The sequence below is a fragment of the Lemur catta genome, chromosome 1 (genome assembly GCF_020740605.2).
Source record: "Lemur catta isolate mLemCat1 chromosome 1, mLemCat1.pri, whole genome shotgun sequence".
NCBI lineage: Eukaryota > Metazoa > Chordata > Mammalia > Primates > Lemuridae > Lemur > Lemur catta.
The window spans coordinates 82,196,348-82,208,887 of NC_059128.1; the positions used below are offsets into that span (position 1 = coordinate 82,196,348).

The 12,540-nt window shown below is 37.6% G+C and overlaps 1 protein-coding gene and 2 pseudogenes across 7 annotated transcripts in view; 1 reads left to right on the forward strand and 2 right to left on the reverse strand.

Moving 5' to 3' along the window:
* GALK2 (galactokinase 2) overlaps positions 1-12,540 on the forward strand; it is a 133,571-nt gene that overhangs the window by 33,210 nt on the left and 87,821 nt on the right. For all 6 annotated transcript variants that reach the window (XM_045528811.1, XM_045528784.1, XM_045528775.1 and 3 more), the window contains exon 3: positions 5,504-5,627. In XM_045528811.1, coding sequence (XP_045384767.1) covers positions 5,504-5,627 — 124 coding nt within the window. The remainder of the gene's footprint in view (positions 1-5,503; positions 5,628-12,540) is intronic.
* LOC123631261 lies at positions 8,097-8,152 on the reverse strand (annotated as a pseudogene).
* Positions 9,864-11,864, reverse strand: LOC123622447 (annotated as a pseudogene). Its single transcript, XR_006729498.1, has 2 exons — positions 10,946-11,864; positions 9,864-10,603 (listed from the first exon to the last, which is right to left on the reverse strand). The product of XR_006729498.1 is annotated as an elongation factor 1-alpha 1-like (transcript).

A 12,540-nucleotide genomic window follows, 5' to 3' on the forward strand; every position in this document is an offset into this window, starting at 1 on the left:
TAACAGTGGTTTGACTTACGATTTTTTTTTTACTTTATGATGGGTTTATTGGGATATAACACCATCATCAATTGATAAACATCTATATTTGTCTGTACTTTTGATCAACATGATTGTTACCAACACTACCTATGGAGCATAATTTTGAGGTCATGTAGAACCCATTTTGCTAGCTTCTACATTTATCCTGGATCAAGCTTGATTTCAGAAATATATGTACTTTACACATAGAGTTGTTTTCACCAAGTTGTACCTTGTTATTATTTAGATACAATTGTATGAGACTTATTATTGAGGTTATCGTGGAGATATTATTGAGGATATTGCCCATGATATCACATGCTGTCCCTTTGAAGATGCAAAGGAGAATTTTTGCTTTGACTAGGTTATGAATCGTATATTAATATATTACAGTAGACACTAGTTACATCTGACTAAGCTTAAGTTAGTTAAGTGAAATAAAATTAAAATTTTTTTAGTCTCAATTTTCTTTATTTCTGCTCTGATATTTATTATTTCCTTCCTTCTACTAATTTTGAATTTGGTTTTTTTCTTGCTTTATTATTTTTTGAGGAGCATTATTAGATTGTTTATTTAAAGTCTATTTTTTTGATGTAGGCATTTAGTGCTATAAACTTCCCTCTGCAGTTTATATCTTCTACAATTTCTTTTCTTAGTGTCTCGTAGTTCTTGCTGTATATGTCTCTCACATCTTTCGTTAAATATATTCCTAGATATTTAATTTTATTTGAGGCTATTGTAAAAGATATTGTATTTTTTATTTGAAATTTGGCTAGACTGTTATTGGCGTATATGAATGCCTCTGATTTGTGTGTATTGATTTTGTATCCTGAGACTTTACTAAATTCATTTATTAATTCTAGGAGTCTCTTGGTTGAGTCCCTGGGGTTTTCTAGATATAATGTCATATCATTGGCAAAGAGCGAGAGTTTGATCTCATCTGCCCCCATTTGGATGCCCTTAATACCCCTCTCTTGCCTAATTGCTCTAGCAAGGACTTCCAGCACTATGTTGAATAGAAGTGGAGATAGTGGGCAACCTTGTCTGGTTCTGGTTCTAAGTGGGAATGGTTTCAAGGTTATTATTGATAGGTGAGGACTTACTCCTCTCATTATGTTAATTGTTTTCTGGTTGTTTTGTGTACCTTTTGTTCCTTTCTTCCTCTCATATTGTTTATCTTTGAAGTTCGGTGGTGTTCTGTAGTGATAAGATTTGGTTCCTTTCTCTTTCTCACTTGTGTATTTATTCTATGGAGTTTTATACTTTTGCATGTTTTCATGATGGTAGTTATTGTCTTTTTGCTTTCAGATATAGGACTACCTTATGTATTTCTTGTAAGGCTGGTTGGTGGTGATGAATTTCTTTAGTTTTTGCTTGTCTTAGAAAGACTTTATTTCCCTTTCTTTTCTGAAGGATAGTTTTTCTGGGCTATCCTTGTAGTTTTCTAGGCCAGCAGGTTTATTTGAGCATATTGACTATATTTTCCCATTCTCTTCTTGACTATAAGGTTTCTACTGAGAAATCTGCAGTTAGTCTAATAAGGATTTCCTTATATGTGTCTTGATGCTTTTCTTTTGCTGTTTTAAAAATTCTTTCTCTTTGATTTTTGACAGTTTGATTATAATATGCCTTAGAGAGGACTTTTTGGGTTGAATTTATTTGATGGCTTTTGAACTTACTTGCTCTGCATGTCCATATCTCTCCCAAGAGTTGCAAAGGTTTCAGCTATTATTTTATTAAATAAGTTTCCTATGCCTTTTTGCATCTCTTCTTCTTCTGAAACTTTCATAATGAGAATATTCCTTTGCTTAATGGTGTCCCATAAGTCCCATAGATATTCTTTATTCTTTATTATTCTGTTACTCTTTCTTCTTCTCCTCTCTTTTTTTGTCAGACTGGGTTATTTCAAACACCCTATCTTCAAGTTCAGTAATTATTTCTTCTGCTTGCTGTGGTCTTCTGTTCAAACTCTCAATTGTATTTATTTCATTCATTGAATTCTTTAGCTCCAAGATTTCTGTTTGATTCTTTTTTTAATGATATCTGTCTATTGAATTTCTCTTTAAGGTCATGAATTGTTTACCTGATATCATTGAATTGTCTATCTGTATTCTTCTATATCTTGCTGAATTTGTTTAAATCATTATAGTGAATTTCTTTTCAAGCATTTCATAGGAGAATTACTGTGGGGTCTTTCATTGGAGAATTATTGTATTCCTTTGGGGGTGTGATGTTTTCCTGCTCTTTCATGTTTCTTATGCCCCTATACTGATATCTTTGTATCTGGTGGAATAGTCATTTTTTTTTTTTTTTTTTTTTTTGAGACAGGGTCTCACTTTCTTGCCCGGGCTAGAGTGAGTGCCGTGGCATCAGCCTAGCTCACAGCAACCTCAGACTCCTGGGCTTAAGCGATCCTACTGCCTCAGCCTCCCGAGTAGCTGGGACTACAGGCATGAGCCACCATGCCCGGCTAATTTTTTTTTTTTTTGTATATATATTTTTAGTTGGCCAGATAATTTCTTTCTATTTTTAGTAGAGACGGGGTCTCACTCTTGCTCAGGCTGGTCTCGAACTCCTGACCTCGAGCGATCCACCCGCCTCGGCCTCCCAGAGCTAGGATTACAGGCGTGAGCCACCGCGCCCGGCCTGGAATAGTCATTTATTCTAATTTTATAGAGTAACTTTCATATGGAATGACTTTTCCTATATATTTATTGTTGAGTAGGGTGCTCTGACTTTAGTTATGGGTAGGTGCAGTAGTGTAGTTTCCTTGTGATTTCTTTGACTAGAGTCAGAGAAAGTCAATGTCAGTGGTATCCGCAAGTGCCTCAATGGTCTAGACTGAGTGTCTGTGGAGGCAGTGGTATGGCCTTTCTGGTGGTGAGGGCTACTGTGTGGGCTGGTCCTCAAGCCCTGGGGGGCAGGACGTGCAGCAGCATGTGACATTTTGACTTGTTTAACAGGTGGCAAGGAAGAAAAAGATGCAAGTTGATGTATGTAAATTGTATAATTTTGATGTAGAAGATTGAGAGGTTCTTGTGAGGGGAACCTCTCAATCTTGTGAGAGGGGCTGACAGTATAAGAAGAGGGTGGACATTTCAAAATAGCTTTGTAAGGGATGAGAGAAGGGAAATGACTGGAAAAACAAAAGTTTTTCTGGGTTGTAGTCCCTCCCTCCCTGTCCCTCAACCAAGGTATTTCTATCAGTTTAGACAAAATGCAGGAATTGTTTTTTTATTTTTATTTTTATTTTTGGAGACAGAGTCTTGCTCTGTTGCCCACACTAGAGTGAGTGCCATGGTGTCAGCCTAGCTCACAGCAACCTCAAACTCCTGGGCTCAAGTGATCCTCCTGCCTCAGCATCCTGAGTAGCTGGGACTACAGGCACGCACCACCATGCCTGGCTAATATTTTTTATATATTTTTAGTTGTCCAGCTAATTTCTTTCTGTTTTTAGTAGAGATGGGGTCTTGCTCTTGCTCAGGCTGGTCTCGAACTCCTGACCTCGAGCGATCCTCCTGCCTCGGCCTCCCAGAGTGCTAGGATTACAGACGTGAGCCACTGCGCCTGGCCAGGAATTATTAATTCTCAGAATTAACAGCACTGCAGTCTTCCATATAGAATCTGGGTGCCTCCCTAGAGTTTTGCTTATTTGAATATGTTTTCTACTTCTTTTTTATTATTGCATTTTTGAAGGAAGTTCAGGAAAAGATAGCTTGGAAAACCACTTCTGCATCTGTCATTGTCAATCCATAAAAAACCTTTTATTATTCCACCTTAAAGGATACATTAATGTAGAAACAAAAGACCTGTTATCTGTAATAATATGTGGAATAATATTTATTTAAAACATAATTATGCCATTGAATTGTCTTCTATTCATTTTGTGTTTCTTAGTTGGTTAATACCTGCTGTAGGAACATTCACATATAAAAACTGTACTGGGGAAATGTAAATGAGCTGGCTTACGGTGGGAGGGGATAAAAAAAAAATAAATGGGCCGGGCGCGGTGGCTCACGCCTGTAATCCTAGCTCTGGGAGGCCGAGGCAGGTGGATCGCTCGAGGTCAGGAGTTCGAGACCAGCCTGAGCAAGAGTGAGACCCCGTCTCTACCAAAAATAGAAAGAAATTATCTGGCCAACTAAAAAAATATATATACAAAAAATTAGCCGGGCATGGTGGCTCATGCCTGTAGTCCCAGCTACTCGGGAGGCTGAGGCAGTAGGATCGCTTAAGCCCAGGAGTCTGAGGTTGCTGTGAGCTATGCTGATGCCACGGCACTCACTCTAGCCCTGGCAACAAAGTGAGACTCTGTCTCAAAAAAAAAAAAAATAAAAAAAAAAAATAAAATAAATGAGCTGGCTTAGCCATCTGTCTTGAATTTGCTATTTTGTGTTTAAATCTTATAAATAACAAACTTAAGTTTAAATGCTAAGTTAAAGAAAACACGGTATAGTAGCAAAAAATTCCTATTTATGGTTTGCAGAGGAATTAGAGTAAAAAGGAAAAGAGAATAGTTTTTTATGTATTTGTTTATATATAAAAAGTATAGATTAAATATTCTTTTTTCTGGCTTCTTTTTCTTTTTCCTAGATATGTCTAGCACATTCACTACAACTTATCAGTCCCAATCTAATGTTGTAGATACTTGGTTAAACCTCAAAGATAAATGGAGCAAAGTTCTTACCTTTAGTGAGCTCATTGGTTAGTAAAGAAGTAATTGGAACACAAATAACATTAATATAAGAAAGAGTATACTAAAGGCTTCAATTGTTCATATTTTAAAAATTAATGCAAAAGAGCAAGAAAGGAAAGAGATATTAATTTGCTTGATGCTTATATAACACATAAATATTTGAAAATGATCATTATTAATTAGAAAGTGGAAAAAAACCCATAAAATTTAAAGAAGTCCAAAAATTAACACAAACTCATAACTAATATACTTATGGCTAGGAGAAGTTTCTGGCTCAGATATCTGGGGGAACAAAAAAACTGAATAATTCTCTCCCTGTAATATTTTCATTTTCTGTTAAAACCTTACTTGTGGCCAGCTTTTTCCTGTATGTCAACTTTTTTTTTTTTTTTGAGACAGAGTCTCACTGTGTTGCCCGGGCTAGAGTGCCCTGGCGTCAGCCTAGCTCACAGCAACCTCAAACTCCTGGGCTCGAGCAATCCTCCTGCCTCAGCCTCCCGAGTAGCTGGGACTACAGGCATGTGCCACCATGCCCAGCTAATTTTTTCTATAGATATATTTTTAGCTGTCCCTATAATTTCTTTCTATTTTTAGTAGAGACAGGGTCTTACTCTTGCTCAGGCTGGTCTTGAACTCCTGAGCTCAAACAATCCGCCTGCCTCGGCCTCCCAGAGTGCTAAGATTACAGGCGTGAGCCACCGTGCCCGGCCCCTGTATGTCAATTTACTTGAGGTTCTTTTGTTTCATATGCTAGCAATGATTAAAAATGCCTTCTGTTTTTTCTAGGAGAACATATAGACTACTGTGGATATTCTGTTCTTCCTATGGCTGTAGAACAAGATATGTTAATAGCTGTGGAACCTGTGAAAACACACATTCTACAACTGGCCAATACAAATCCCTTGTATCCGTAAGTATGTAGAATTGCTAATATGTGTGTAATGTCTGTATGTGTGTTAATGGTGTTGTGCTTCTACCCAATGGAACTCTTTAGGAGAAATCAAAATTACAATTAATTGTTTAATTGATTGTTGTTTTGTATCTGACATTTAAAAGAATCTAAGGGCACTATTTAGTGCTTGTTCATTTTGTTCATTTGTTCATTCATTTAAGAAATATTTACCAAAGACTTACCATTGTACTAGACATTGTCTTAGATACTGAGTTATACAAAAATGAAAATAACTCTGTCCTTGCCAAAAAAGTATTTATCATTTATTGATCTAACCATTTCTAGCAAAGTCAGGTCTGTTATTGTCCTATTTTTAATACAATGGTACCTTCTAATTCTCTTGTTATAGTGCCTTACTATGCTGTATTATTATTTGTTTATTCGCCAGTCTTGCTCAGTAGATTGTGAGCTCTATGACTTCAGTCATTTTTGTCTCTCTTCTTTAATGGTCTAGCCTTAGTGTAAAACAGGGTCTTGTGCATGATAGATATGTTTCTAGTACAGATGCTTTATCAAATTAAGAAAGTATTTTTTCTTAGTTTGGTAAGATTAAAGAATTTATTAATGGGTGTTGAATTTTATTAAGTATCTATTTGATATTGAAGATCAGTTTTTTAAAAATATGGTGGTTTACTCTGATGGGTTTTCTAGTGTTGAACCATGTTTGTATTCCTGTGATAAACTCTACTTGCTTATAATGTGTTATGATGGATTTGATTTGCTAAGTACAAAAAAGATTTTGGCAGATAGTTGGCACATTATATTTTTGGCTTATTGTTCATTGGACAGTTTGCCTGCAATAATGTTCATTTAGTTCAACTAATATTTTTGATAAGGTACTATACCAGGTATATAAGATACAAAATTTTTTTTACTTTTTTATGGAATGTATTATATATATTTTTTCCTTTTCATTTGCATGATTGTTAATAGATCTTATGTACGTTTTGGATTCTTTAAAGAAAATCGTACATTAGTGACATTTTGTGTCACTATTTATAAACATTTTAAAATGAATGTATAATATTTTATCATATTGATTCTCTCAAATTCACTTAACCATTCCCACAATAATGAATATGTGGTTTCAGTTTCATTTTTCATAATAGCAGAACCTGAGACAGACCTGAATGAAAGTAAAGTATTTGGGAAATTATTCCAGAAGTAGGAGAGAGTATGAGAACGAGTTAGGGAATCCGAGGTGAATTATCAAGGTAGAGAGCCCCTGCTGTCGGCAAAGATCTTGATTTTACCAGGACCGCAAGGAAGCATGCAGTATGCCTCTTAGAATTGTCCACTGTTTGTAGCATTCATATGCACTGATATACCATAATTTGTTTATCTCTTCACCAGTGATGGGCATTTGGATCATTCCCAGTTTGGGGATGTTATAAATAATGCTGCTTTGAACATTTGTGTATAAACGTATGTGTGGATATATATGTTTCATTTCTCTTGGATAAATACCTAGGAGTAGAATGTATGGTTTTTCTTTTACAGAAATGTCCTGCTTGCCAAAGCGGTTTTACCATTTTATATTCCCACATTTACATTAGCCATTCTCATAAATGGGTAGTAGTATTGTATTTTGTTTTAATTTTAATTTCTCAAACTAATGATGTTGGATATCTTCTCATGTACTTATTTGTGCTTTAGATATATTTTTTGCTGAAGGGGTTTTTAAAGTCTTTTGCCTATTTTTAATTAATTTTTCTATTATTGACCTTCTATTATTGACCTTTAATATTAATAGTTGACCTTTAATATTAATAGTTTCTTTTATAAGGATACAAGTCCTTTGTCAGATATATGTTTTGCACATATTTTCTTCCAGTCTGTGGCTTGGATTTTCATTTCCCTTTTAGTGTCTTTTAAGGAAGAAAAGATTTTAATTTTAATGAAGTCATGTTGATGTTTTTTCTTTCAGAGTTTGTACCTTTTATTTATTTATTTATTTTTATTTATTTTTTTTTTTGAGACAGAGTCTCATTTTGTTGCCCGGGCTAGAGTGAGTGCCGTGGCGTCAGCCTCGCTCACAGCAACCTCAAACTCCTGGGCTTAAGCGATCCTACTGTCTCAGCCTCCCGAGTAGCTGGGACTACAGGCATGAGCCACCATGCCTGGCTAATTTTTTTTGTGTATATATTTTTAGTTGGCCAGATAATTTCTTTCTATTTTTGGTAGAGACGGGGTCTCACTCTTGCTCAGGCTGGTCTCGAACTCCTGACCTCGAGCGATCCACCCGCCTCGGCCTCCCAGAGCTAGGATTACAGGCGTGAGCCACCGCGCCCGGCCCCAGAGTTTGTACCTTTTAATTGTAATCAAGATCTTTCCAAAATCCCAAATCACTAATTTTTTTTTCATATTTTATTCTAGAAGTTTTATAGTTTCTTTTTATTTTATTTTATTTATTTATTTATTTTTGATGGGGGTTTTCCCACAGGAAAACCTGCTAGACATATTCTAAAAGAGCTGTAACACTAGAAGTTTTATAGTTTCAACTCTTACATTTAGGACTATGATCCATTTTGCGGGACTTTTTTTTTGTATGTGGCATGAGATAAGGGTTGAGATTTATATATTATTTTATAGATGGTTATCCAATTGTTTCTCTTTATTTATTGGAAAAATTATCTTTTGTTTTTTTTTTTTTTTTTGAGACAAAGTCTTGCTCTGTTGCCTGGGCTAGAGTGCCGTGGCATCAGTCTAGCTCACAGCAACCTCAAACTCCTGGGCTCTAGCAATCCTTCTGCCTTAGCCTCCCGAGTAGCTGGGACTACAGGCATGCACCACCATGCCTGGCTAATTTTTTCTATATATATTTTAGTTGTCCATATAATTTCTTTCTATTTTTAATAGAGACAAGGTCTCGCTCTTGCTCAGGCTGGTCTTGAACTCCTGAGCTCAAAACAATCCACCCGCCTCGGCCTCCCAGAGGTATAGTGGGGGCTGGGCTCTCAAAATGGCCATGTGTAGCTACTTAGGACTTGGCGGGGTGTGGGAGCCAGTGTGAGCTCCCTCTCTGGAGCAATGCTATTATGTGGTCTCCAGGTAGGTCCCTATGTTAGTCTTGTGGCCCGTATGGGTCTTTGGGCTCTCCCGTTGCTGGAATTGCAGGAGTCCTCGATGGGAATGTAGACTGCTGGAGGCTCTCACTTACCCTTTGCCCTCGTAGGGAAGCCTCTCTGGGCTCCCAGCTGATCGCATCTGAGCAGTCTGTCTTGCTTCCTTCTCCTTCCTTGCCTTTGGTGTATCCTGTCACTTCTCTGTTGAATTTCAGCATTCTGTCTTAGATGATCTATTTGATGTGTGATCGTCTACTTGCTATTTTTGTTTTTCTTCGTGGAGGAGATGAGTACCAGATGCCTCTAATCAGCCATCTTCTCCTCCTATTTCATATATTTTTGATGCTAGGGTTATTGTAAATCGTCTAGCCCAGTGCCAGACACACAGAGGGTAGACACTGGACAATTTTTTTTTTTTTTTGAAGAACAAGTGAATGAATGAATGAAATGTGTAAGTAGAAAGTATCACTGTAATGAGTCGTATCTGCTCAGTTTTAGGATTTTTTTTTCTCAGAATTCTGCAACATGGGAGCACACGTAAAGAAAGCAGGTTTTTTTCTTCTGAAAGGCTTAAGCCACACCTGTAATTCTGTAGGAGTGGACACTTTTCAGTTTTTTCCTTAATGCTGCTCATCTACCTTGCTAAATCTATGTAACTTTCCTTCTCTTTTTGTTTGAATATTGCCCCGTATCCCTCCTATTTTTCTTTTCTTTGTGACTTTAAGTATCTCCTCTTAGCTAGGAACAGAATCTGTTAGATATTCTACCATAACTTTATCTGCTTTCAAATTCAGTGACCCCTTGTTGTCTATGGCAATGTATTTTAACTTCTATGCGTGACAGTAGAATAAAATGTTTATGAGCCAGAGTCAGACTGTGTCTTTGGAAGGTCACTGAACCTCTCCGAGCCTCCAGGAAGGCCTTCCCTCTCCACCCAATGCTAACCATTGAAATAATACCCTCTCAGCCTCATATCCCACCCATTAGTACACACTGTCACAGGACATTACTGTCTGGTAGTGATTTCTGTTCGCATCTGAAGGTTATAGACTCAAGATCTCTGCCTTTTATCTTTATTTTCTTCTGCATGCCTTTCATACTTAAGTGGTCAGTAACTGAATATTTTTTTTTCTTATTAAATTTTGTTTTAATGGTCCTAAATTCTGTGACAGATTTTTGGTCAAGTTGTTTCCATTAAAAAGTACTGATTTTAAAAACTAATAACTTAAAACTGCCACACAAAAAGAAACAAAAATGGTCCACAAAACATTCTCCTTTCCTTCTAAAGGTTTTATGATGCATTGTTATCATTAACTAGTCTTTTACTATTAAACTTAAATGGCCAATTGAAACAAACAGTTCTGAGACAGTTCTTCCACCACTGATTAAGACTGGGGTGGTGGGTATTAGGGATAATATTCATTTAGCCTTCTGACCTTTCTGGGCATACTTGGTGACCTTGCTTGCTCCAACAGCCTTCTTGTCCACTGCTTTGATGACACCCACAGCAACTGTCTCATATCATGAACAGCAAAACAAACCAGAGGAGGATAGTAGTCAGAGAAGCTCTCAACACACATGGGCTTGCCAGGAACCAAACTGATGATGGCAGCATCACCAGATTTGAAGAATTTGGGGCCATCCTCCAGCTTCTTAGCAGAGCAGTGATCAATCTTTTCCTTCAGTTCAGCAAATTTGCAGGCAATGTGAGCTGTGTGACAATTCAGTATAGGAGTCTAGCCAATGCTAATTTGGCCTGGATGGTTCAGGCTAATGACCTAAGCAGTAGAGCCAGCTGCTTCCATTTGTGGGTCATTTTTGCTGTCACCAGCAGTGTTGTCACGATGAACATCTTTGACAGAAACATTCCTTTTTTTTTTTTTTGATACAGAGTCTCGCTTTGTTGCCCGGGCTAGAGTGAGTGCCGTGGTGTCAGCCTCGCTCACAGCAACCTCAAACTCCTGGGCTTAAGCGATCCTACTGCCTCAGCCTCCTGAGTAGCTGGGACTACAGGCATGCACCACCATGCCCGGCTAATTTTTTCTCTATATATTTTTAGTTGGCCAGATAATTTCTTTCTATTTTTAGTAGAAACAGGGTCTCGCTCTTGCTCAGGCTGGTCTCGAACTCCTGAGCTCAGACGATCCTCCTGCCTCGGCCTCCCAGAGTGCTAGGATTACAGGCGTGAGCCACCGCACCTGGCCAACAGACACATTCTTGATGTTGAAGCCCACACTGTCCCCTGGAAGAGCTTCACTCAAAGCTTCATGGTGCATTTCAACAGACTTTACTTCAGTTGTAACATTGATGGAGCAAAGGTGACCACCATGCTGAGTTTGAGAACACCAGTCTCCACTGGGCCCACCAGGATAGTACCAATACCACCAATTTTGTAGACATCCTGGAGAGGCAGATGCAAGGGCTTGTCAGTTGGATGAGTTGGTGGCAGGATGCAATCCAGAACTTCAAGCAGCATGATTCCACTGGCATTGCCATCTTTATGGGTGACTTTCCATCCCTTGAACCAAGGTATGTTAGCACTTGGCTACAACATGTTGTCACCATTCCAACCAGAAATTGGCACAAATGCTACTGTGTAGGGGTTGTAGCCAATTTTCTTAATGTATGTGCTGACTTCTTTAGTGATTTCCTCGTATCTCTTCTGGCTGTAGGGCAGCTCAGTGAATCCATTTTGTTAACATCAACAATTAGTTTTTTCACACCTAGTGTGTAAGCCAGAAGGGCATGCTCACTGGTCTGCCCATTCTTTGAAGATATCAGCTTCAAATTCACCAACACCAGCAGCAACAATCAGGACAGCACAGTCAGTCTGAGATGTGCCTGCAATCATGGTTTTGATAAAGTCTTTATGTCCTGGGACATCAATAATAATCATGTAATATTTGCTGGTCTCAAATTTCCACAGGGAGATATTAATGGTGATACCATACTCATGCTCAGCTTTCAATTTATCCAGGACCCAGGCATACTTGAAGGAGCCCTTTCCCATCTCAGCAGAGTCCTTCTCAAATTTTTCGATGGTTCTTTTGTCGATCCCACATTTGTAGATCAGATGGCCAATAGTGGTGGACCTGCCTGAATCTATGTGTCCAATGACAACAATGTTGATATGAGTCTTTTCCTTCCCTATTTTGGCTTTATGGGTGGTTTTCATGACACCTGTGTTCTGGCGGCAAACCCGTTGAGAAAAAAGCCATTGAATATTTTTTGATGGAGACAATGTATCCATGTTACTGAGTTCATATAATGCATGGAAGGCACCTACTACAATTACTGGCATATAGTAGATATTTAGTAAATTATATGGAGAGCACTCAATTAATATGGAGAATTTTGCTTCATTTTTTCCTTTTTTATTGATCTTCCATTTCACATAATTTGTCCTTTGGCTGATTTAGGAGCCTATCTATATATCTACCTATTTTTCATTTTGAAGTATATATATATATATTTATATATTTTTTTACTTACAAGGAAGTCACACTAATAGTGCAAGGAAGTCCCACATATCCATGGATGTGTCCTCAGTGTATCATGTCAAGAAGGCACATGATTGTCCTTCTTGTGATGTTAATTTTGATAATTTGCTTAAGGTGGTGTCTGCCATGTTTTTCTACTATGAAGTTACTGTTTTTCCCTTTGCAATTAAGAATCTGGTGGGGAAATACTTAGAGTTTATGTAAATATCTTGTTTCTCATCAAATTTTTACTGTCTAATTTTAGACCCATTAATGATGCTTTCCTGAAACAATTATCATGGAGTTTACCATGTAGTGATTTTTCCA